Source organism: Ammospiza caudacuta, chromosome 3, assembly GCF_027887145.1.
Source record: "Ammospiza caudacuta isolate bAmmCau1 chromosome 3, bAmmCau1.pri, whole genome shotgun sequence".
Lineage (NCBI taxonomy): Eukaryota > Metazoa > Chordata > Aves > Passeriformes > Passerellidae > Ammospiza > Ammospiza caudacuta.
Window position 1 is genome coordinate 33693174 of NC_080595.1, and position 26781 is coordinate 33719954.

General features: G+C 40.7%; 1 protein-coding gene across 1 annotated transcript in view; it reads right to left on the reverse strand.

The window, feature by feature from the left end:
• GLP1R (glucagon like peptide 1 receptor) overlaps positions 1–26781 on the reverse strand; it is an 82417-nt gene that overhangs the window by 32475 nt on the left and 23161 nt on the right. Inside the window, 2 exon segments of the mRNA XM_058801461.1 lie at positions 19320–19430; positions 20660–20756. Coding sequence (XP_058657444.1) covers positions 19320–19430; positions 20660–20756 — 208 coding nt within the window.

Genomic DNA, 26781 nt, shown 5'->3' on the forward strand with positions numbered 1-26781 from the left:
AGAATTAATTAAAAACAAGCAAGCAAAAAACCCCAAACCCCAACATTATTTCACATTTTCTAAAACTCTTTGTGAATGTCCCCCCTCTGCCAGTATTTCTTAGTGAAAAGGTCTAATTGGAATGGATTCTTAGCTTCAATATAGTTATTTTCTCTCCCAATCATCATGACACACTTTAATTTTCTTTTTATTGATAACACTTTTTAAATAATGAAGAGGAAAATCTGGTGTATCCTGAAGGCTGGCAAATATTAGCAAATTGAAAGGTTTACTGTAAATGAAACACGCAATTTGCTATCACACAGAAAGACAAGGCAATTCATTTAGATATGAAGAAAAAATAATGTAAAGCTATTACACTGGACAGAAACATTCCTGCCACACCTAGGGGCCACAAACTCTCAAAGTGGATGGCTCTCACAGACTTCTGGGCAGTGACATGCCAGCTGCGTCAGGTTGCCATAGACTCACTGATTGCCAAAACAGGGGTGACCAGTGCAGGACTCCGAGGCAACTGAAGACCAGCTGGGCTATCTGTACCCAGGAAAAGCCTTAAAATGTAAAAGAATAAATCAAACAAATCCCAAATAGATGAGACTGCACATCACAAAGTGACAGCCTAAACACCTGGTCTACAGAATAATTTATTAACCAGAATGCTTATGAGACAGCAAAGTGTTACAAAAAAGAATGGTTTCATGTTTGCTTTAATGTTTTAAAGAGCATTTATAATGTTATAAAAATTTCCACTTTGAGGCACCATTGAGATGCTAGCTGATAGACGGGACAATGCTCACAAAAGAGCTGGGGGAGTGCAGAATGCAGGACATGAGAATAACACAGGGCTGATGCACTGCAGGCAGCCAGTGACTCTCAGAAATGTGCAAACAAGTCTCACTGTTGTGGAAATGGAACGCTCTCGGTAATGTGTCAGACTCCCCATTACCCACACAGCACCACTCCGTGGAGCTGAGAAGGGCTCAGAAATTAATAAACACCACACCCATGAGGCCCTGCATGCCTTGCAGCTTGGCCCATCCAGCACCAGCACCATGCAGGGTCTCCAGGCAAACACAGCCCAGGGTGCGGCCACCTTCGAGCGCCTGTGATGGGTCAGAGAAGCTGCCCAGAGCCCAGACTTCACTCAGCATGCCCACAGAAAGGTGTGCCTCTGAAACAGAACCCTCCCAAATTGCATCAGCCCACAGTCATTCCCACTTCCTCCATTTCCCAGAAGCAGAAGGCAAACAGGCTCCATCCACTCCTCCTGTGGGCAACAGGCTCACAGGCAGCCACCTGCTACTGCCCAAACAGAAAAAAGGCTGTTTGTTAATGTCCAACAGCTCAGAAGAGATTCACCTGAGCTGAATGCTCTTCCCCAATCTTGTCTCAGTGACACGAGGAACAGAATAAAACACCAGCAACTCTACTCTGGTGTTTCTTCAAAACAATCAATAAAACTCCGGAGACTTTAAATCTTCTCATATACAAAATTCCCATCTTTGTTGCAGGTCCAACAAAATTCAAGGAATCCACAAGCTTTTAATCAGGAATGTTTTGACTTGAGAATTGCAAGTGTCTTACCATTCTTTCTGCTCAGAGGAAAGCATGTGGCTTGAAATAAAACTACCTAAAAATGCTTTAGAACAATTTTTTCACATGTACTTTCTATGACTCTCTCTGCACAGGTTAAGATGGCTTAAGATGGCAGAGATCTTCAACCTTCTAAAACAGATACAGGGACAGTGTATGTACACATTCTGTCCTTGCTGAGGGCCTGCTCCAAAGCTTACTAGGAACCTCATTTCCTGCAAATTTCATGTGATGCCCTTGCTGAAAAGAAAATCAGTTATTAATAGACACTGAGACAAACTAACAGTGACATGCTGGGAGGTGGCCTGTATGCCATGACAGAAAGAAGGCACCCACACAGCTTCCCCCACAGCTGCTGAGCAATTCCAGCTTCTTGCTCGCAGGTGGCTTACTCAGAGGCAATTCACATTTGTCCATGCCTGAATTCTGCAGTGACTCAGGGTCTCTTACCTTTAATGCAGTCAAAACACCAAGTATACAAAGACCAGCAGCAGTTCTAACAGACCAGAATGACAAACAATATTTTTTTTAAAGGTTCAAGGTGGTTCTTACCTCCTTGCTATCCTGCAATACCTTTTTCCTGTCCTGTTATGTTTTCTCTTACCATACAGTCAATGTTGCAAATTATTCCACTATTTTCTAGAATTGGCTTATCATCCTCTGCAAATAAACAAATCCACACCCAGTGCATAGGGAATCTGATTTTATTTACTTTTTAAGTTAAGTGCAAAAAATTGCAAAACCTTTGGAACAGCAGCCTAATGGCACGAGTTTATTTGAACAGTGTCAATCACACCTCATTAGAATTACATATTAAAACAATGGACTGATGCCCAAAACTCAGTCTCTGTAAGCTGATAAAAGGTAGAGAGCTAGCATTGAAGCTAATAGTATCTACCTACTGAACCTGTTAATCAAATCAAATCCCAGAAGTAGCTGGATACTTTTATATATGGAGAGCATGGTGCAAAAGGCTCACCAACTTTTCCTTATTAGCCCCACTTTTACTAGAAATAAAACCAAATTGAGTATCTTCTCTATTTGAAACAGCCAACCTCATCTGCATTTTACAACATCAGGGTATCAAGGTCAGTGTGACATTACTCACCCAACTGTCCCTCAGGATAAACTGGAACATTATTAACTGTAAAAATAAATTACAGCATGTCCTAGCCAATCAATTCTATTCAGGCAGAGAGATGAGAGAACGAGAAGAACAAGAGACTGCAGTTTTGTCTGTCTGCTCTGTGTCAAGTATTATAGACTTGTCCTCTGCTAACATCCATTCTCTACTTCCAGCAGGGAAATTGTTTTGGAAAAGGTAACAATTTTCTCCACAAAGCAGGGACTTTGCAGTGTGAGAGAATCACTACAGCCTTCAAGACAGACTCCTTGTTTCTGAAATGAGCAAACTTCCCTTTGATGGGGACAACAACTTCCCAGAATTTAGGAGGCTCTGCCCCCATCAGCAGCTCTGTTCAGCTATCACTTGCTGTGACTTGGGCAATGCTCTCCTGAAAGGAATCACTCTTGGCTGTAAAAGCTGCTGCTAAATGTGTCACTCGGCCCCAGCCCTCGTGCTGCTTTCTGCAAAGACATCCTAATCCCAGGACTCATGCCTAGGAGCATGCAGCTAAAAACATGACATAAGGGAACAGCCTGATCCTGAAGCCTCTGGGAGGTTGAAGAGCCCCAGTCTGCACCACTGTCCAAGAATCACATTTATCAAAGCGCTCCTTTGTGCTGGGCTTACCACCACATCATCTGAAATTATATTACCTCAACAGGCAGTTTAACCACAGGTACTTTATTTAGTATTCTTTCTCACAATTTCTCCTCCCTTATAATGGATTAGTCATCTCAACTCCTTTGCTCTTGTAAAAACAACAAGAAAAAAACCAAGCCTGTGCTTGCTTACTTGCATGTTCCCTTGCAGCATGGGGTGGCTGTTAGGTGGGTGCAAGCTCACGTCTGTCTCTTGGTAGGAGTGTGAATGCATTTACTTCTCTTTTTCCTCTTGTTACTCTTCTTCCTTGCAGTGTTTTGGCTTTTTTTTTTTTTTTATTGGAAAAGGCTGGAGGGATTCTTGGATCTTTCAAGCTAGGAATATTCACAATAGGGATTTCTGAATCTGTTTCGCCACCTCTCACCCAAGCCATCTGAAAATTATTCTCTTCCTGCAGCAAGAATATGAAGTGACCACCTGACATGACCCTCTTGCAGACCTAACAGAACCTTTACATGGTGCAAGGGAAGAGCCAACCCAGTATAGGCCACACTGCAGGCTGCACAGACACCCCTGCATGTCCTGGAAATTCTCAGTGCCAGAATCCTCTGCTGTGCTAGCAAAAGCACAAAGTCACAGAACTGTAGATGGACATGATGTTTGGCATCACACAAGGAATACTGCCTGCATATAAATTCTTACTTAAAAACATTCCTTTTGAAATTACATTAACACAACAGCACTAAAGATTCAAGAATTAGGAAGTGTTAAGTTAAAGCTACTTAGATGAGTTCTAGCACCACTCAATAACATTGTTTCTACATACACAGTCATACATTTTTTTTCCCAGCTGAATCCACGGTTTTATTCAGGACAAAGAACAGAGGGAGATAATTTAAGGTGAAATTACTCACTCATACTGCTGTGAGATGCAAGCCATATTTAAGCAGACTGAATCAAGTCTATACCAAATACTGCATTTTCTTATTTGTGTGGTCCATTCAAAGACCACCAACCATTCAGCTCCCCAATGAACACTAAAGGCTATTAGCTCATAGGCATAAAGAGATGATAAAAAATATTTTGGTAACATAATAAAGTCACATTTATAAAAAAAGGAAATTATGCGGCCACAAAATTTGTTCTGCATGGGCATATTCTGTTCTTAGTGCAGAGATCACCCTTGCCAGCTCTGCAATATTTTGCCTCACTCAACACAACTGTCTCAGTTAATGAGGCAATGATCCTGCAGATAAGAGCCCCCTTTACTGCATTTCACATGCAAATCCATTCTTCATACTGAAGGCATAAGATCTGTGAAAAAGAAAACAATCACAGAACATAGTTTCATAATTAAAAACTACTTGCATAATGGTGGCCAATAAAGGTTATGGAAGCAAAGAAGACCATACCAAATCACAAAGTATTCCTTAAATCACAAATGTATACATCACTGGATACGAGCAAGTATCTCAAAAATTAAACTAGCTTTCTGGAAAAGAATATTGTTTTTAACAGAGCATTACCCTAAAAGGTTCTGTACCCTCCAAGCATTTAATTTGAGGAACTTGTATCAAGAAAAGGCTGCCATTAACTATGCTAGACAACACTGACACCTAACATAACTTTTTGAAATAAACTTTAAATAAAATCATAAAAGTGCACGCATGCATGAGGGCATCAGGTTTAATAAAGAATGTTTATGAACTATAAAAGATATGTGAATTAATGTAATAAAATAAGGCAGCTTATGAAAAACAAGTATTTATGATAATGGAACAGCTTTGTCAACATTTGGTAAGATACCAAAAAATACCATTAGAAGTTTTGTTCAGAATAAATGAAAGTGCATTGCAACAACAAATGTGATTGGAAGTTTAATGCAAAACAAACTTGTAAAAATGCTGTTAAGAGGTTTTGTGTTTTTAAGTTACTGGATCAGTTAATGTAATTAATAGAAGCCATCCTATTAGAGGATATTAAAATGATGCAAAAAAAAAATAAAATTCTGCAGTGAAAAGTCCTCTTGAAAGGCTGCAAATCACACAACTAAAGTTGTTTCCAGGGCAGAGAAAGGGATCTGTTTTACTACACCCATATTCCAAGGCCTTATAAAAACAGGCAAAATAACCCCCAAGCTAAAAAGAAAGGAAAAAACTAGACAAATCATTAGCACAATACTTGCTGAGCTAAAAACAACTTTGAGAAAATACAACAGGTAACTAGTACGTTCAATATGCACAGCCAGGAGGGAGAGGGATGCACACATGCAAATAAACACTGGTTGGTTGATGCAGCTTCAGCACAAAACAAAAAGCTCCAGAACATGGAGGCTAAAACAAATGCCAGATGCTGCAAGCAAACTGGCAGTCCTTGGCAATATGGAAACTAGTGGTATTTGATTATCCACAAAAACAATGGTACAAAGAACCACTGATTAAATAATCCTAAATTTATCATCTCTCGCAAGACAGGTAAAAAGATCATCCAAAAAAATCCTAAACAATCGGAAGCTTTCAGAAAATAGACCATAAAGTTTATCTCAAACTATCAAACTTCATTTAGGGCTAACTATAATTCCACAAGAATTAGCCACAATCTACACAATACAAAGAATGTGGACACTTCAAAGCAGAACAAATAAAATGGAGTATCTCATCCATTTTAAAGACTGAAGACACACCATTCCTCTTCTCCCCTAACTGCATTCCTCACCTTGGTTCTCCTCTTCAGGTTAATTCCTTCAACCCTTCATGCTGCTGCAATATTTAGCCCTATGCTGCTGCTCTACCTTTGCCCTCCTGCCCCCTCTCCCTTTCCTCCCACACTATTCTACTTCTCTCTCAGCTTCTACCATTTGCCATTTTCCAAAGCCACCATCTCCTACTGTGCTCCTTCACTGCCATTTTCCAAAGCCACCATAATTAAAACTGCAACCTAACTCCAGCCTCTCACATCTCCTTTCTCACCAGTCTATTCCTCAGCCTTCCTCCTCATACTCCAAGCTCCTCCTGCTCCATCCAAGCACTGAACAGGGGCAAAATCAACAAGGAACATCTGCTCTCAGATCTGGACCTACTGCAGCCAACAAGGCCATAAGAAGCCCTGCTCAGCCCGTGCACCAAAAGCACATCTGACCTCAACAGTCACACATTTCAAGAGAAAGGAACACTACTCCACAGGGACATTGCCTCTGGAGACTGTAGTTGCAAACAATCACACATAAGGAATTCACCCCCACGAGCAGCAAGAGACATATCACCAGTATCACAGGAGCCACACTCCTCTTTCTCATCCACATGCTGAAATACAGAGTAAGATTTTGACAAAATGTTCTTGGAAAACATCCGCCTTAAAACAGAGTTCTGATTTGTTGAATCTCATCATGCCAAGTGCTACAAATCTGTAAGATACTAAATACAAGCTCTTACAAATAATGGAAAAAGAAAAAGAAAGGACCAAGCAATTTTATTATGGAAACCACCATATTTTCTGTCAATAGTGTCTGGAGGCCACCAAAGCTGCAGGTATATCTGGATTTACCTTTCCTTCACAAAGTCAATCTTTACACCAATCTCAATGATTCTTACCCTTCAACCCAAAGCTGGGACCTATCCCTAATCTAAGAATCAGGATCTCTTACACTCTTACATGGGCAATTTTCCCCAAGTTCTCAATTCCAATTTAATTTCCATTCAATTTTCATAGCTTGAGAGGTATTTGGATGGACATAAAATCCCTTTGACTTAAACTTTTCTTTTAATGCCAAGGAGCAACCCCTTCCCTTGAATATTCACTGCCAATGATACCTGACATTTATAAAAAGTTAGGCCCACTGTCATTCATCAGTCACACTAACACAATGTTTTCCACATTTTACCCCTGCTTTCATTCTGTTTAAAGGAATTGTTGGTGCCCTGCTTCATTAAGTTCCAGCACTATTACCAGGCAGTTTTTGCGTGTGTAAGTCAGTTTTTTGCCTTCAGAGGAAATATGCCATTAAGCACTTGATCCTTTTCTTACCTAATTCATTTCTGCTCATTCCAATTGTCAAAAAGTAAATGAGAACCAGAAAATCATATGAGTCTGACCAGGCATTAACCAGCATTATTTTTGTCATCAAACCAGTCATGTACCCAAGTTCTCTCATAAACATTGCCCAGAAAAGCTTTATTCTTATACAAAGAAAAATTAAAGTGATGTATGGGAATCCTAACAGTTAACATTTGGAGCATGTTTGAGGAGGATTAGACTTTAAACATTCATAGCAGGAACCCAGGTCTCAGGGAAAATCTAGTCTATGACAGAAAACTCTCAAGGGGAAAGTCACCAATAAAACATGCAAGTAGAAAAGAATAATACTGCTAAACAAATAAAACTGTGTGCATGATTAAGAAGTGCGATCCTTGTAAAGATTAGTGTATTCTTAAGTTAAAGCTGCATATGCAAAATGGCATGAAAGGGGAGGATGTTCTATAATTAGACTTGCATTCAGACACCTTTTAAGTCAGTCCACATTTTTTGCAACACTACCCTGTCAAATGAAAATATTATAAAAATTTCAATCACAGAGCTACTAACTTAAAAGGGGCGAAGACTCAGCTGCCTTTACATAAAGCATTTACTGATATATATATATATACACACACATTGCATATACATAGATTGAGATGTATCTTCACCAAAATTTAACTACGGATATTAGGAAAAGAAATAACCTTTAAGACCACTACCACATCAGAAGCACATCTGTTCTGTGAGAGGATACACATAGGCTGGATGTGAGAGGAGTCTTTCCTACCACCCAAGGTGAAGTGCCAGGAATTCCTGAAAAGGGGAGGAAGAAGTGAGCCATGTGGGCAAGTTCCTCTCCACCTATGCAGTTTTAAAATCAAGTATTCATATCTTAGCACATCTTCTGGGACTTGGGGGAAAAAAAAACCAAAACAAATCAGTATTTTACTAATGAGTAACATTTAAGTAAGCTGAAAGTCAACAATCTGTTTTCAGCAAGGCATTTAATTATGTAGCACACACAAACACTACTGCTTATTCAGACCCTTAATTAGTTCACTTTGCTCATCCACAGCAATTAAAAACTGCAAGTTCTTAGGCATAAGTAACCTGAAGAAAGGTTTGAGGTCCCTCTGTTTAAGAGCACACAGAAAACAAATAAAAGCAAGTAGATAAAAACTTCAGTTATGCAAGTATGTAATGAGAGCACAGATGAAGTCTAAGATATCAAACATATCAAGTATATTTAACTACCTGCTAGACTAGCATGGGCAAGGCAGAGGCAGTCCAGCTCTTCCTTGCAGCTGGGTCTAATGGTGTTCACTTCTCACTGAAAGGCACTATTCATGGCCGGATCAGCTCTAGGCAATGTTGCAAGCACTCACAAAATTAAGCTCAGCTATGTGTTTTCTGAGGTGTGCCTTGACATCCTTGACAGTGCATTTCAAGGAAAAACGTGATACAGTTATAACTAAAAAATTTCTGGAAAACATACAGTCCTGCCAACTGCTCCAACTCCCAGAGACACAGCAAGCTGATATCCTACAGCAGGCTCCTCCAGCAGTGCAAATCAACATAATTCTTCCGAGAAGGTCTCAGGTGACCAGATCTATACCTGACATACAAACATCATCTTTCCATCACACATATGTGCATTTCAATGTGTGGCTATGCGCAAAGTTTCCTGTTCTATAACACATCTGATGTATTTTGGTTGCAGCAGGAGGGGAATCAGAGTAGATTCCCCTCCTGCTGAGGAGGGGAATCTACATCTACAGAAAGATGTGACTTTCTGTCCCCATAGAAAGTCACATCTCAGCCCAGCTGGAAGGTCATATGTCGCTGCTCTATTATATGTACCTTAATCTGAAGTTAAGCAGCAGTTTCTTTAAAAAGCTGTTTCTTTTACTTAAGCAAAATTGATAAAACAGAGAATGACATTGCCTCGTGGCCCAAAATAAATGGATGTTAATACCATCTATCTGTTAATGATTTTAAAAATTATTTCTGCAAACAGCCCCTATATCTACCCTTGAGATGAGCAACATATGTTTGAGAGTTCTCTGGTATACTACCAGATGGAGACTGACAAACACAGGCAGAGGTGAACTTGGAAGACTAAGGGTTTTTTTCATCATTACTTTAAGCAAACTGAAATTGCCAATTAGCTTGAGACAGCTTCTGGTCAAAGGAAATATAAATTTTGAAGTGCTTACAGGTTAGCAAATGCAAAGAAACATTTTTCACTGAAAAAAGGTCACACCTTTTTCAGCATTATGGGAACTTTCTGGAAGCTTGGTTTTATTAAAGCAAGGAAAGGAAGAAATTTAATAAATGTCTAATCATCTTCAGAGTATCCAATATTTGAAGTGAAATTTATTTTCTTGCATGCAAAAAGACAAGCAGGTACTATAAACCCACGAAGACATCTGCTGTCTCGGATTTAAAAGACCATCTCAAACTGCGAAGCTGGGTGATTAAACAAAAAGTGAGAGAGATGAAACCAGACAAGGTTTAACTTGGTCCCTTGAACCAAATGTTCCTGCCATGCACATAACTTCAAAAATTGTCTGAAGGAAAACTCTCACATAAATGCCTGCTTCCTCACCTGTAGGGTTTTCCACAGAGCCCTCTAGAAAACAGCAGAATTTCTTTGGTTTGCTTTGCACAGGTAACACCAGAGATTCACCGCCACAGCTCTGCTATCCATAGGAGGTTTCACAAACAAAATCAAACATATTTCTTTTATGTTTTTGCTTCTTTCTGGCACTATGGCACTCTGTCTTCAAACTCCCTCCCCCTCTGAGTTAGAAAAGTGTGCAAATGGAACTCAGGGAAAGGGAAGAGGACCAGGACCATTGGACTTAATCCTGCAGCGCAGCAGATGTCTCAGGAGTGCAGATGCTGGAACACCAGCCCTGAATGACCATATTTGATAGCAAGGGGCTGAGAAGGGTACTAAATCACATTTAAGAAAAGATTAGCTGCAGAAGCTTCTCCAATGGTCCAGGCACCCCAGGAGCAATGACACAAAATCCTGCTGAGGCAGAAGGTGTGATTCTCACCTGTGTCACGGTACAGCATGCCACAGACACAAAACACTTGTGGCAACACCTTGACAAACATAACAAGGTTCTGTTCCCTTTCTCAGCCCCTCTTCTCCCAATCACAGATAGATTTAGTTTGGGATCAGATGAATTCATTTCACCACTTTTGGCTTTCCTGCTTGTGTACCAGGGAATGGAATCTTCAATATTGTGGTATGTGATACCATTACAATTGTGTAATCGTGGAAGTTCAATTACACTCTTGGGAAAAGAAAGGCACCACACAAGAAGGAAGGTAGTAATTCATGATTTAAGCAACAGCCAGGACTAACTTAGACACTAATGCTGGGTGGGGACTGTGCAGACAATTTCCATGATCTCTGCTGCACCAGAATAAGGTTAGTCTACATCTCATAACCCTAGGGAAATTTCTTTAAACAATCATAAAATCCTCATGGTTAAACTGCTAACCTCTGGTACTTCAGAGTTACAAGGTAACACCCCACTTCCACCCAAAGCCTCATGCAGAGCCCCCACCTAAAGACACATCAGGAAAAGAAGTTCTGCCACCAGAGAGAAAATGGGGAGTGCTGGAAGAGGGTCTCAAATGCAGGTTACAGCAGGGGAAAATGAGAAAGATCTGACCTCGATGTAATCTTGTAACTGATGGTACTCTGGAGCAGCAACCCAGTCTGAGCTCTGCATTTCCACACCCCCACGTGAAGCTCAGCTCATACAATCTCTGTGACTGGGCAAAATTATTGTGTGAAGTACAGCTGTGGTGCCAGTTATCTCCACGATTTAATCAGACTGACTCCATCTCCAGCAGCCAGAGGCAGCCACAAGGTTACCATCAGAGGTCACCTGGTATTACTGCTGGGTTAGTCTGCCACCAGAGAGACTTTCAGGTCTCTCACGTCACAGGCTGGAAACCAATGTTGTTTCCAAGGGTCCCCAGGCTGTACTTTACCTGATGATCTGGGAGAACAAAGGAGCAGGTGTCACCACTGCAACACATAATGTAGTAAAGAGAGGATAATACAGAAAATAAAGTGAATTATAGGAGACAAGTGATTCAAGCAAAGGTGAATGACAACGGAAGTTGTTTGATAAACAAAGAAAAGCATTTCAAACTAGGAGAAAGGTAGATTTAGACAGCACAGGGAACTACAAAGCACTGAGGCCTCATGGACAACATCAATTAAGACATACAAGCCACCTGGCCCTTTACCTGGCACAAGAAACATTACAATTTAATGAGATCTTGGTAGTGCAGAAGTCCTCCAAAGGCCCGTGTATGGCTGTAATGGAAGACTACATAGTAGTACAGCCAAATTGTTAGGTCTTATGCCTCCCTCCAGGACTGAAAAGAATCCAGTACACTCCTGGGGCACAGCTTCTGGCTTAGTTTCCTCCAAAGAAACAGACACCAAAGCTGCTGAAACTAAATCAGTCTCAGCAAGCAGCACAATCAGGGGCTGCTTCAAAATTCACTACTGTGCCATCGCAAGATAGCAACACAGACACAGACTGGCATTAATCTAATTCAAGTATCAGACCCCTCAAAAATAGAGACAGGTTCTAAGCTGGAACAAAAGCATTCAAAGATTACATATTTTGCATGGAGATCTGAGCAACAGCCACATCTGTGTTGATGCAAGTCTGCAGCCAGCCTTGGTGCAGTCCAGTGCATATAGGAGCAACTTTTGTGGCTACTGTTCACATAATTCTTGCCTGAAACTAGTACCTCTGGAAGGTTTTTTAATTAAAAAGGATTTAGTGCTATTAAACAATAAAATATCAGAACCCCAGAGGAGGCATAATTGCAAGATGAATTGTGCAGCTCGACAGTTTCCAAATCCACATGGTGTTACTGGCAGCTGGCCTTCAATTATGAGAAGGTAACAAGAAAAAGCACAGAGCCAGTGACAGTGAGGCAAGGTGCCCATTGTCCCTTAAAGGAGCCCCTACTGCTCCCCTCAGAGCTTCTGCACTGATTGGCTTTGAGACAGCTACAGCCCCTGAACCTGTCATAATCTCTCCAACTGCAATGTGGATAGCAAGGTGTGCAAAGTTTACCTGGTGCAACTTCAATGTTATCATACCCTGAGTGAGCTTCACATACAGGAGGCAAAAGCTTCAACTCTGTCAGCCACAAGTATAGAAAACCTGCCTTCAACAAGCTCTGGCTGTGGGCCGACATCTGCATTGGCAACTTTGCAGAACAAATTCATTTAACAATAACCTCCCTCCTGCTACTTCAGCATCTCCCCACAAAGACCTGCCCTCAGTGGGAGTTGCATAAGAACAAATAAAAGCCAAACAGAGCTAGAGTGAAATAGCTTTCACAGATTTGAGAAACTTCTGTAGTTTGCTCTTTCAAAGATGTATATGCAGACCAAAAACAAAGCTTTGCTTTGGGTTTTTTGGGAGTACAGCAAAGCAAGTCATGTCAAAGTTAAGCATGTGCTTGTTTTGATAGTCTATACATTTCTCTTCATATTTTGAAAGCATTTGAAAATAACACTTGAAAACCAAGAAGTCTTCCCAAAGAGAAAATGTAAGAATTTCCCTACAGAGCCCTGAACAGAATACTTTGACCAAAATTAGATTCCCTTCCATGTTCCCTTTGCCTCAATGATCTTGCTTCTTGCTGTCAAGAAGCAAGAAAGAGCTTCCTCATAACATGCACAAAGCTATTTTGTATGGCTCTCAAGGGACATGGATGACTTTATGAACTCCTGCCATGTAGCTGCAGCCCAGCAGTGTCTGGGCTCCTCACTTGCTAGGAAACCAAGCCCTGTGCTGTGAGACATATCAGCCACCTATGTCTCTTTCCAGTGACAATGATTTAACCTCAGCAGCAGAGGCTACTCTAAACCTCAGCTACTTTGGCTTTAGTGGAATACTGATTACCCAGATAACCATAATATTCTTATTTCACAATTTTATTTTAAGAAAATAATATAATGACCAACATACTTGAAGTAGATGAATGCTAATATAGCTGCAATTACACTTATCAGGAAATTGATCTACAGGAGAGAAGAAAAAACAACACCAAAACTCAAAGGAATGAGGAGAAATCCCCACATCTCAGTTGGGTGAAATTTCCAATCTAGTTTGCTGCATAACTAGAGATGAAAAAATGACAGCAGTGCTACTGAAGAAAGAGAAAATAACCCAGCATTCAGAACATATCTCAAAAGTGCACCCACAAATGAATACCCACTATTTCAGTGCAACCTATAATATGAAAACTTCCTGTAAAAATTCAGGTTTAATTTACTTGTCTGTCACAAAAAAAAAAAACAGTCTGTAGCAGTACAGGCATACATGGTTTCAACCATAAAATCTTGGTCTAATGTTGTGATTTTTCTTCTATTCAATTATCGTGAACACATTCCCAGCCCTCAGAGTCCATCCTTGCAGACAGCATGCCAATAGTAACTTTTTCAGGGATGCTGACACACCTGCTAGGTAACAGAACAAAAAGAAGTCTCAGTCTCAGCATTTCCAAAGAGGTCTGACACGAGTGGGACAGTATTGATTGTCTCTGCTGTACTTTATAGGCTGCCTTTGCAAGCAGCATTTTCAGAAACGGTTGAAGACAAACATTGTAATCACAAGGGAAGTGATCTTGTAAGGAAAAGTCTTGCAAATGCACACATTCCTTAGCAGAAAACACCTGTAATCCCATCCTGCACGGATTTGTCTGGCATAAGGCTGAAAAAGTCTCTGTATACACACAAGTCTGAACAGGCACACAGCACTGGACACCAGATTAACTCTCAAGTTTCTCAATGAACAGATTCCTATCTCCCTGCAGTTGCTCTTGAGATAAATGCTCAATCCAAAGAACTGGAGAAAGCACTTCTGCTGAACCCTGCCCACAATGCAGACAAGGATTCAGAAGCTGCCAGCTTCAAAAGCGACAAGCAGGATGTCACACCTTAGGGAGCAGTTCTGTGGCATCACGTAGGGACAAGAACTGCCATCATGTGCAGTTGGACTACTCACATACCTGCTGAGCACAAAAAGTTCCTCATACCATTTTCAGCTTGCCACTCTGCTAGGCAACCTGCTGGGCCACATCTGCTGCTGAGATTTGCAGAAGGGCAGGCTCAAGACTGACAGCTACCAGGATAAGGGTGGTACACAAACAGCAAAAGCTATTAAAGCATAGTTTGCAAAACCCAGATTCCCCAAGGAATGCTCCAGCTTTCCAAACATTTACCATGCAGATTCTTCTCTTGTATTCTGGCTGACACCAACAGAAATTTGTAGCATCTGACAATCACTGGTTACCAAAACTAACCTTATAAATAACAAACAAACAAACAGAAACAGAGAATCACAAATCAGTCAACACTGGAATGAGACTGGATATTTCCTAATACAGCGAGGAACTAGAGCAAGTTGCTCAGGCACATGTCTGGTCAGGGTATGATCATCTTCTTCAAGGAGAGAGAGTCCACAACCTCTCTGGGTCACTTGTCCTAGGTATTTGGCAAACCTCACCATAAAATAATTACATTTAAAGGAAATTTTCTATATTTCAGTATATGAGCATGCACATTGATAAGATTTTCCCTGAGGCTTCTCTTCTCCAGGCAGAAGAACACCAGCTTTCTCAGTCTCACCTCATAAGAGAGGCACTCCCATTCCTCAATAAATTTCACAGTCATTTGCTGGACCTGCTGAATTAATTCCATGTCTCTCTCTCTCATACTGGGGAGCCCAGAAATGGGCAATGCACTCCAGATGTATCACCCTCCAGAGTAGAGGGAGAGGATCATCCTTCCGAACTGCCACTAATGCTTTCCTAATACAACCCAGCAACCCAATGGTGCCCTTTGCCTCAAGGGCACACTGCTGCTCATCCTGAGCTTGGTGTCCACCAGTACCTCCAAGGCCTTTTCTGCAAAGTTGCTTTCCAGACAGTCAGCACTGATACACTCAACTATTCCTCCTCAGGGGCAAAAATTCACAGGATTCCTGTCAGTCCATTTTTTCAGCCTTTTGTCTAATTCGCACTTCATCAGTTTGTCAAGGAGGATGTTATGGGAGTCTGCAACAGAAGTCTTACTAAAGTCAAGATAAACACCTCCATTGCTCTTTCCTTAGCCACCAGGCTAGTCCTCTTATCAGGTTCATCATGCATGATTTCACCTTCATAAAACCATGTTGACTACTCCTAATCACCTTCTTGTCCTCTAAGTGCTAGGAAAACATTCCCAGGATTATTTGTTCCATTACTTGCCTGGGACTGACAAAAGGCCAATCACCTGTAATTCCCCAGATTTGCCCCCTTGCACTTCTTGAAGACAGTGGTGACAACTGCAGGAATCTCCCTCAATTGCCATGACCTTTCAAAGATACCCAAAAGTGACCTCACATCAGTATTAATCAGCTCATTCACCGCTCATCAGTACATCCTACCAACTGCTGTGGACTTGGGTATACCACATGAAAGTGTTCCATATTCTGATCCTCATCCAGTTAGAGTAAGTCTTCATTGCTTCCAACTTTATCACTGATCACAGTGGCCTCAGATTGCTGAAAGTAAGTTTTACCAGTAAAGGCCATGAAGAAGGCATGGCCTTTACTTCAGTCATTTCCCCATCCTTTGCCAAGGTTCTCCTCTTGCACTCAGCAGTGGATCCATATTTTTTTCTCATATCTGTTTAGAAGCCCTTTTTGTTACTCTTCATCTCACTTGACAAGATTCTGTGTGGGCTATGGCTATCCCAATGCTATCCTTTAATGACCAGTGTATGCTTTCTGGATCACCTTTCCCTGCTTCCAGCTCTTCTACATTTTTATACTGAAGTGGTTAACTCATGAAGAGACTCACACTCAATGCTTCCTCCATTTCAGTACTCCATGATAAGCTACATTTGGTTTCAAGTGACTCAATTCAATTCCGAGGGGATTTCTGGGGGTATACCCCAGCAAGCTTTCTACAAACTTGAAAACCTGACTCCTAGTCAAGGGAGCAGCAGTCTTAAATATTTGAGTATGCCTAGCTGAAGCACTTCATACTTGATGACTTTCCCTGAACATGTTTTGAAGGTACTTCCCAAACAACATCTCACCTTTTCCTCCTCTCCATTTCCAGGAGATGGGATGGAAGTCCTGCACTGCTAGAACCTATCTCAAGTTCCAAGTAGGGGGCTAAGCAAGAACAAGTAATAAACATCCTTTAGTGACTACTCTAAATCAGAAGTTGTTCAAATGTTTATTGCTCTAGATCTTGTATTACTAAGACATTACCTCTTCATCACAGCAGCTCATTAGCATTCACTTTGAACATGACTCCACAAGATGCCGTGGAATCTCGTCAGGTGATGGTAATTCAGGCTCCTAAATTGCATGCCTGACAGAGATACAAACTTCTTGTTTTATATTGGACACTGTAAGGCCTCCTTGTTCCATTTTTATTCCTTGCTGATAAAACAGAGGTTGAGGTATATGCACAATTTGCTCAACAAAGGAACAAATCCAAGGGTTTAATGATTTTCTGAAGTGTTTCGCAATTCTCCCAAGCAAGGAGTTTACAAAATGCTGCTCTTCTCACTGAAACAAACACCGTTTTCAGGATAATTAATTTTAAAAAAAACTTATTTCCAAAAGTATGAAAGATATTGCACATTCAAGTAATTTATTAATCTGCAGTATTGCATTAAACCGTGGCTTTTTCCAGCAGTGGTTTCAAGAGCAGTTGAAAGTCCAGGGTCTTAAAGACTGAAAATAAACAGGTTTAGAGGACAGAAGTTAAAGTCTGCAAAGAGTTTTAGGTATCCCCACAGAAGAACATTATTGGAAAAAATTCTGCCATATCCAGTGATTTTATGTAAATTATGAGGTAAATATTTATTTCATACACCTGAAAAAGCCTGTTTATCCATTCCTAATCCTGAGGAGGATTAGCAAACAGCATCTTAACTTCTGAAGTCGCTTAGGAAAGCAGGCAAGGCTGGAGATGTAACCAAGGGTGGCCTCTGCAAGGAGAGGCTAAAGCTGTCCCATGCTGGACACAACTGGTTCCAAAGATCCGCTGCAGGGCACAGCTGAGCCCCTCAGCCGAGGTTGGAAAAGACCTTTGAGATCACTGAATCCAACCTATGAACTAACACCACCTTATCAACTAGGCCATGGCACCTCAGGGAAACAACTGTATGCAAGAAAGAAACAAACATTGCCTGGCAGTGAGGAGTGAGGAAAAAAGTGTGAGAAACAGCCCTGTGCAGAGCACTCAGCTCAGAGAAGATGGAGGCACCAGGGCAGAGACTTCTTCACAGCCCCTGGGCTTCCTTGGTGGACGAGGTGGTAGGCTCGTGGGCTGCCAAACACTCCCCTGGCTGCTTTCCCTCCTCATCAGGATGGGGGAGAAAAACTAAGATGTAATATCTTGCTGGTCAAGATAAATAAGTAACGAGGAGAAGTAATGGGAAAAACTAGGACTGGATGCTACCACAGAGGGGAACAACTACAGGGAATCCTTTGGGCTTGTAAAGCAGTGAAGGCCCGGGGGTGTAGTAGTGTTGTATGCATAAATTTTTAACCTTTGTCAGTGCTGTGGTGACATTTTGATTTAAGTGTGGGAATTCACACACACACCACCAACCCTTCAAGTTTAATAAGTAAAGCAAAAGCTGCACATGCAAGTAAATCAAAATAAGGAATTTATTTATTGCCTCACATTCACAGGCAGACATTCAGTCACTTCTTGGAAAGCAGGGCCTCAGCATGGATAACCATTATGTGAGAAGACACCATTATGAATGCCTCTACTCACTTCTCCCTCTTCTTGCCCCTTTCCCTAAGCTTTACTGCCAACCACATCACAGAGCAGGAACATCCCTTTAATCAGATCAGCTGTCCCATTGATGTCCTCTTCCAGCCTCAAGCAGACCCCAGGCTCGCTGGCCTCGGGCAGGGCTTGAAGCAAGTGCTTTGATGCTGAGCAAGGGCTACAGTCAAGAAAATCATCTCCAACTCAGCCAGACCCAAGATCATCTCCAGCCCTTATTTCATAATTTCATAATATTTGCATTATGCCCAGGTCCCACATTACACAATATATTTAAGTAATCTCTGACTATCCCATCCCTTCTCTTCATCATTCTTGATATCCCTCCATACCAACACAACACGTCCTCCATACTTACACCATACACTTTGCATCCATCAATCAGAACTATATATCCTCATTAACTAATATCCTCTGTCCTTTAACAGAGGCCAAAGCCAATTCTCCACACCACCAGAGCTGGCTAATAAACTGTTTCATTTAGACTTTGAAGCATAGAAAGGTCTTCACAAAGTACAAGCTGTACAAGTCACTGGTTTGAAAGACAGAACACTAGACTAAATGATCTAATACACCTTGCCTTAAAGTGTACATGCACATAAGGCTGTAAAATCTAAAGGTGCCATTCAATCCTTCATAGAAGTCTGTGAGATGAAGGCATTTTCAGTGGTTGCAAAGAGTTCTGAGAAATAAGTTTATCTCAGGAACCAGCACAAAACACTTTCACTTTAGACTTTTCCATCTCTATTTTCTACAGGATGATGTACCAGTTAGCTTTGTTACTTTTATCTCAGTTTTCCAACTAAGCCATTATCATTGTTAGGCAGCTCTGCATGCTTGCTGAAGGCTAAGTCACTAACAGTCACCACTATCCAAGCAGCAAAACCAGATGAGATCAAAAACTATCCAAACTAAACACAACCTTCAAGAAGTCTGTTCTCTCATTTTCATCTTCTCCTGCTAAACAGAGATCAAGAATGTATCATACTAATATCAGTCCCTACTTTTATGTTACAGAGAATTGACTGCACTCACAGACATTTAAGCCAATCTTGTCCTTGCTAAGACTGGGCAAGGAAAACAGGACTGGTTTAAAGCTGTGCCTATAAAGAAAGGCTCTTACCTGCATTAGCCCAGGGAAGATACCAGGGGCAGCTGACATTCACGTAGGTGCCAGGCAGTCCATCTGGCCAGCAGGCATAATCATCAAATGTTCTGTTGCAGAACTTGCCTTCTGCAGAAAGAGAGAAGGGAGGCTCATGCCACTGCCTTGTACTAATACAGCAAGAAGGAAAAGACTGAAGAGCAGAATATAATAGGAAATATAGACACGTGCATTTAGGCTCTGATGTGGAATTATACAACATTTATTTATCCAAAAGAGTGAGTTTACCTTCAGACAGGAAACCATTGTTTCAGGGAGGAACTAAGGAAAAGATTAGGGTCTTACACTGACTCAACAGACAAGGAAGTAATGGATTAATCTTTTTTCACAGCCTTACTTGTCACAGTTTAATTTAAAATCATTTCTGCTATGAACACTAAAGATAATAATTCCTCCGAATGGTTCAAATTCATGCAGTTGGAAAGTCTACCCTAATATATAGGTCCACCAATGAAATACCCACACACAACCATAACTTTGCATTACAGCTTAATCAACATGAGATTACTTCTACTTCAGATTCATTAAACTGTCATTCTTAGATGGCAGCACTCAACTGCTCAACAGAATAATGCAGCAGAGGGAGATGAATGTGTCCCTGCCATTGTCATCAGCTACTGCTCTCACTCTGACATAATAATGTAGTTGAGACAAGGAATATTAACAGTTTAGAAATAATTCCTCACAGGCACACCTTCAGACACATCTTCAGCGTGTCACAAAAGCACTGAAGCAGAGGAGAGGCTGCATGGTGTCCAACTGTGAGCATTATTGACACGTCACCACTTGTCCTCTAAACTCCACAATGCTGGCACATCACAGATGCTCTCAGCATATTACAGCAGCTCAAACACTAAGACAAGCTACATTCTCCTTAAGTCACTTGCTGCTTTTTCCAAAGCCATTTCAGCATTTTACAAGGCTCAGAATAGCTTATACCAACTTTACAACCCACAAACTCCTAGTTCAATGGGAACAGCATGGTCCCAGATTTCCTAACACCTTGACACCTAAAGAAGTTTCAGGTCTATTATATTAGTGGCTGTTTGATATGGCAGAGCTACCACTTGCCACTGCATAACACTCTGGACCTAAGGACAAACATCTTTACAATGAAATTGCTCCATAAAATGCTTCCCCCAGCAGAGGGAAGAGCCCCACAGAGAGCAGGCAGGAGCAAATGGGATAAAGAAGCAATGAACCAGAAAGAAGTATTTTCAAGTTCATAATCAGTCCCTTGCTACTGTTATAATGCATTTTAAAAATTAATACATCCTATCCCTACCAAATTAGCTTACCTGCCACAATGGGGGGTGTCTCATACAAGTATTTCTGGCACTGGAGCTGATACTCCTTCCATTTCTGCACAACCTCAGAGAGGGACCCATCTGAACTCTGAAAGAGAAATCACGAGTCTCAGACATTGCAGGGATTTAAACTGTAGGGTTCTTAATGCAAAATGAGTGAGTGTGAAAATGACTACAAAAAGCCAGAACAGCACTGCTTATCACAAAGGGCAGAAGATGATGCTATGTATTTGCCTAATTTCAACCAAAAAAAAAAATAAAATTGCCTTTTATTTGCACCACAAGGAAACAAAAACTCCACAAACTATACCATGCCTTCACTGAAGCCCACACTGAGATAGCCCTGCTCTCCTGAACATGCCCCAGTTGTGTGATTTATTACCTCATGAAAAGACAGGGACAGCAGTAAGTCCTTTATTAGTAGAGGGTTTTTTCCAACAGCAGTATTTCTGCTTTCCCATAAATGAAAACAAGCTTATTCACTGTATGTAGCAGATGTTCCTCAAGTATTCTTCCAAAATGTGGATGAAAGCTTTTCCAGCCTTTTTTTTTTTTTTTCCTTTGATGAACAGCTTTTCCCTGCATATTTTTCCTGCAAATGCAGAGAGATGTGGAGCCTCTTTTTCGCAGATTTTGACAGGCTGCAGGTTCCACCATCAGCTACCCCAGGTAGCGACAGGGCAGGGGAAAAGCATGTACAAACTTGGTCTGAGGACAAAGGAAATTAGCTGTTATTAGAGCGAGCAGCTAACTCAGAGCTGGCTGCTCACTGAACCCTAGCACATGTCCTACCTGGCTCACAGAGATCCAGCTTTACTCACTGCATTTGAGTAGAGACATTACTCCTTCTCCCCCCTCTTTGTGTTTGTATAAAGCAAGTTTAAATATCCGGATTAAGAGGCTGTAAGTGATTAACAATGCAAGTAACTCATCCTTCTTTTTCCAGAGAAGGCCCCATGGATGTCTCAGACATACAATCAAAAGCATGAACCTAATGGCACAACACACTAATGCTGCTGAGTGGAAGGAAGTTCATTTAATCCCAGATGCCAATCAATTTATTTAGTGAAGCATGAGGGTAAATAATCCTTGCAGTTTTACCCTCCCAGCTTCAATTGCTAATTTTTATTTTCCACTTGTGCTTCTAAACCTTTTCCAGATGGTTAGAATAAAACCATAGTATGGGAAGAATAATTTTAAAATGAAGAAGTAATTTTAAAACTCTACTGCATTTCAGGAAAGTCGAATTTAATTCTGTCCACTGCAACTGATACAACTAAAATTTAGACATCAGGGCAATCACCTTGGTATGAAAGAACAGAAAAGACCTCTCAAGTCCTCTTCTTTTAAATCCTTCCAATTAAAAACCCATTTGAAATGAAATAAAACAAGCACCATATGCACAATGCTTCTGCCTGGATTAACCCAGTACATGTAATTATAAATATGGTCTTGCATATGTAATGAAAAATACAGCATTTAGTAAATACCTGTATTGTGTTTCAAGAGTAAGTACCCATAACTTGTAGCTAGGGCCTCATGGCCATAATTTTAGAAGAATTTAGTCAGCTCCCTCTGAAGTCAAAACAAGCACAAGCCTGTGGATCTTGGAAACTCTGACCCTGTTTGCCTGATTTAAATCACCTTATCTATGCCAATAAATGCTGCAAAGTCTGTCTATTGTAAAACAAATGGATTCTACTGAATGGAAAAACAAACCTGTAGCATAGTGATCTATGCTCAACATACCTGAAGGGGAAAGAAAACATCACCTAAATTAGATCTACAGGTGTGTGTAGGGAAACAGATAATCAGTAACTAAACCATTTACACATCCATGTAGGCTGAGTAACAACAGATGACCTGAATAGAGGGAGACAATCAGTTTTCACATTTAAGTTTTTCTCAGGCATCTTTACAAAGTGACTTTTAGGTTATATATCTTTTAGAATCAGAGAATAATTTAAAGGTCTTCATTGTACAAGGCTGGTTATTTGAAGTTACACAAGACTGCTTCACTATCCTCTTATCACCAGGTTAACACTCTAATAATAAAGGAATTAAAAGGAACATTTTCAGGCTGAATACTTAAATTAAAATTCAGAATAATTTAAGAAGGTACTAAACAACACACATCTTCCCAAAAAGTAACTATTGATCAAGCATGTTGATGACTACATCAAGTTAATCCAAACTTAGCTTTTAAAATCATTACAAGATACAGATGCATATAGAGTTTCATTTAGAAACAAGACTCCACCTTTTAAAATATCCTGACAATATCTTAAAAGCTGCTTCCACTAAGAAATGGAACTCTTTTGGAGTCAGGGAGCTTTAAAGGAATTTTTCAAAATCAAGTTTTCATCTCTTGCCTTCATGAATGCAGGAACAACTAGCTTTAACTACAGCTTAAAAGCAAGCCTCTATTCCATAATTTAATGAGAAAGTAAAAGCTTTCTACTAATACTGCTTTTTTCATAATGTGAGAAAACAACTCTAAGAAGGAGACTAGCAAACTATAAAAGTGAAATATTTAGACACGCTTTTCTGTGGAGATCACTTATTTGGTAGACAGTTTTCTATTATCTATAGTTAGTTGCAATAAGACAATCTAATACAAATAAGACTAATACTACATAATTGGTTCTCTCTGTGCAACAGTTCACTGTCATTCAGCTAAATACAGTGGTTTGTTATCTGACAAATTGACTTCAACTTGATTTTAGCATATGCTACTTTCTATTTCTCAGAGCTTATGGCCCACATGACCAAGAATCAGAAGTTATACAGTGCCACAGATTCACCATATCAGTAGTTATGGAAATATGAGATCCTGTATTTTCTTGAAAAGTTATTTAGAGCCTTATGCAACAAAGCACTAAATGAAAGTATACAAGGCTATGGTTCCTGGGTCAGTACCTAAAATTTGGAGCAAATGAAAAAGGCATAGCTTTGTTAAACTCAGAACTGTTTTCATTGCTGAGAGCATGCAGTTGTGGGTTTACTTGGGGTTATTTTTTCCTGTTATATTTAACCATGGGTGGAAAAACAGCAGTAGTTATGTGTGGTGAAAATATATCACAGAAGGATAGCAGAGGAGAAGATGGAAGCACAGCTGACTGGTTAAGGTGGAGAAGCTAAAAGGCATGAATGGATGAAAGACATTAAGGAACTGAGAGATGGTACAGCCTAAGGAGCATGAAACAAAGGGAGAAAAAATAGGACAGTCAAGAGGACAGAGACTGGAGCCTCTCAGTGTATGCATACAATTAGTGCAATTAATCTCTAGTGAGCACACTCCAAATTAGCACATTTAACAGTCTGAAGTCAGAATTCTTTACAAATCCTTATCACCTTCATAGGAAAGCCCCTTTCTGTAGCCATCATTTGTCTTCACAGGTCATACTGTAAAAGTACCCATTTTAATCTCTTTTCAACATCTTTGAAACTATTCCTGCTGAAACAAAAAGCAGCATCCACACAGATCCAAGGTGATCAGTGCCACAAAAGCAATATTCTAATACAGTGAAATCTGAGCACACAGGGTATAAAGCCTCCAGACAAAATGTAGCATGAAATGTAATTAAAGTGGAAAGGAGAGTTCTCAGTGCTTCAGAGGCAACTGGCGATCCCTGGGTTTACCTTCTCTCTTCTCCCACCACCACATATAAGGTCTCACATGCAACAGAATGAGAAATTCCTCCTTGCATTATTTTTTTTTTTGTCTTTGCTTGTCTGTTTTTAAACTGGACCACTTACGCTACAACTTTTTCATGTTTTTAATATTTCTGTATAACAAGCAAGACTTTAACTTGCTGCTGAAGGCTCACACGTAACATTACAACCACTGCAACCTCCAAATTGCTAATCTTAATCTTCAAAAGCAAAAACTAAGGAACCTGGCATTGAACAACAATTTGGCAGAGCCTTGGTATTCTTCCCTTGGATAGTAATGCTGGGATATCAACCTCACGAGAGGAGGATTCAGATTATATGTACTGCCTTTAGCACAGAAGGGCACTGGTGAGTTACTTTTAAACTTCACAGCCCTTTTTTTGCAAAGTCCAAAGGAAGACATTATTTCAAGGCTATTCTGCTCAGGATCAGCACAGCAGCTAAGTCCAAGATAACTGAAGATCATACATTACAAGCCTTATGCTTGTTCTGACTCATAACATTTTTTTCTGGTACAATACAAATCTTAACAAACCATCCCTTAGGTAACATAAACCATAGGTTTTCATCAATACACCAGAGCAGAGTTGGACAATCCCCACCCTGGTCTGGCCAGCAATGCTGTGCCTGATGCTCCCAGGACATGCTTGGCCCTCCTGGCTGCCAGGGCACTCCTCACTCCTCTTCAGCTTGCTATCAACCAGGAGCCCCAGGTTCCTCTCTGTGCCACTGCTTTCCAGCATCTCATTCCCCAGTCTGTCCCTACATCCAGGGTTTCCCCATTCCAGGTGCAGAATCTGGCACTTTCCCTTGTTGAACTACACATGGTTGGTGATTGCCCAGCCCTCTGGTTTGTCGAGGTCTCTCTGCAGGGCCTCTCTGACTTCAAGTGAGTCAACAGCTCCTCCCAGTTTTGTACTGTCTGCAAACTTTCTTAGTATCCCTTCCTTCCAGTCCTGCATCCAAGTTGTTTTTGAAATTGTTGAAGAGTCTAAGATAAAACCCTGCAGAACCTACTAGTGCCAGGTCTCCAGTTGGATGCCAGCCCATTCCCTGTAACCCTTTGTGCCTGACCCATGAGCCAGTTGCTTACCCATTATATGATGTGTTTATCCAATTGTGTGCTGGACATTTTGTCCAGAAGGATCCCATGAGAGACAGTATCCAAAGCTTTACTGAAATGTACTGTACTGAACTTGGTATTACCAGAGTCCTTTGACTCACTGTTCACCCCATTATAAAACAATCCCATTGAGGATCAGTCCTTCAAGTACAATGTCTTTGCATCTTCAAGAAGCATTCTGGAAGTGTGTTAGTGTGGGAGGCGGCTTTATTGCTCAACCCTCACTCTCCCAAAGAGATGATATTCAACCCAATTTTGTAACTAATTAGTTCAACTTCTGCATAAGAAGTTAATCTAAATCCATTATGTGCAACATCTCACAGTCCAGTTACTCTCCTTTAAGAACTGAAGCTATGTCAAAGGAGGAAAAGGTACATCAAAAAATGATGTCTCTACTAAAGATAATTCAAAAGAAGTATCATTAAAGGTTCCCTTTCAAAGAGATGATAAATTAGATCATACTTCAGGACTGACATTCCCTAGATTTCTGTATTTATCACATTCTCTTCCCACATTACGTTGCCCAGTATCAAGTTTAATGTAGTCATTTGACATTATGCAACACTAAGTGACCCTCTGAGATAAAGTCATTACTCTCAGTCCCTTCTGTAGAGCTGCTTGACTGATCAGATGATATAATATTAATTATGCTTCCCAACTCATATCTTAAAAAATGTTTCATCAGTGGCTGGATCACTCTGTACAAATTCCTCACCCTTCAGAAAAAAACAAACAGGATCAAAACAATTTATCTTTGAGAGGGAAGCCAGCTTCTAGGAGCTTTTCCTGTAAATGCTTCTGGTTCCTTAGTTACTAATGAACCAATTATTTCAGAAGCTCAGGACCGTCAGAAAAAGAAATCTTTCAGCATCCTCCTTGCTACTGAAAAGCAAAAAAATTAGTTCCCTCAAAAGGAGCTACTGCATTCAGGGAGAAACTCCCTGGTGACACCTGCCAGCTGTTCTTGCCCTTAGGCTGCAGCAGCTTAGTACTTTTAAGTCTCAGGACTTCGATAAAGGCAAATCTTGAGAACAGTGTTTCACCATCTGTCCAAGCATGGAAAGCCCTCTGTTCTGTCACTGACTTCTAGTTCCATGACATCAAGCTTTTGAACTCACAGCTGCAAGAGGAAGCACTCATTAGACACATATGATCAACACACAGAAAAGACATTCCTCTGTCTGCCTCTTCAGATCTGCTCCGCCCAGATTTCTTCCTGTTTTGGTGGTGTTTGTTGCTGTTGTTCTTTTTGCTTGTTTTAAACCAGTACCTGAATCTCAGCATTCCTCTCTCTCAGCTGAAGAAGACCACCACA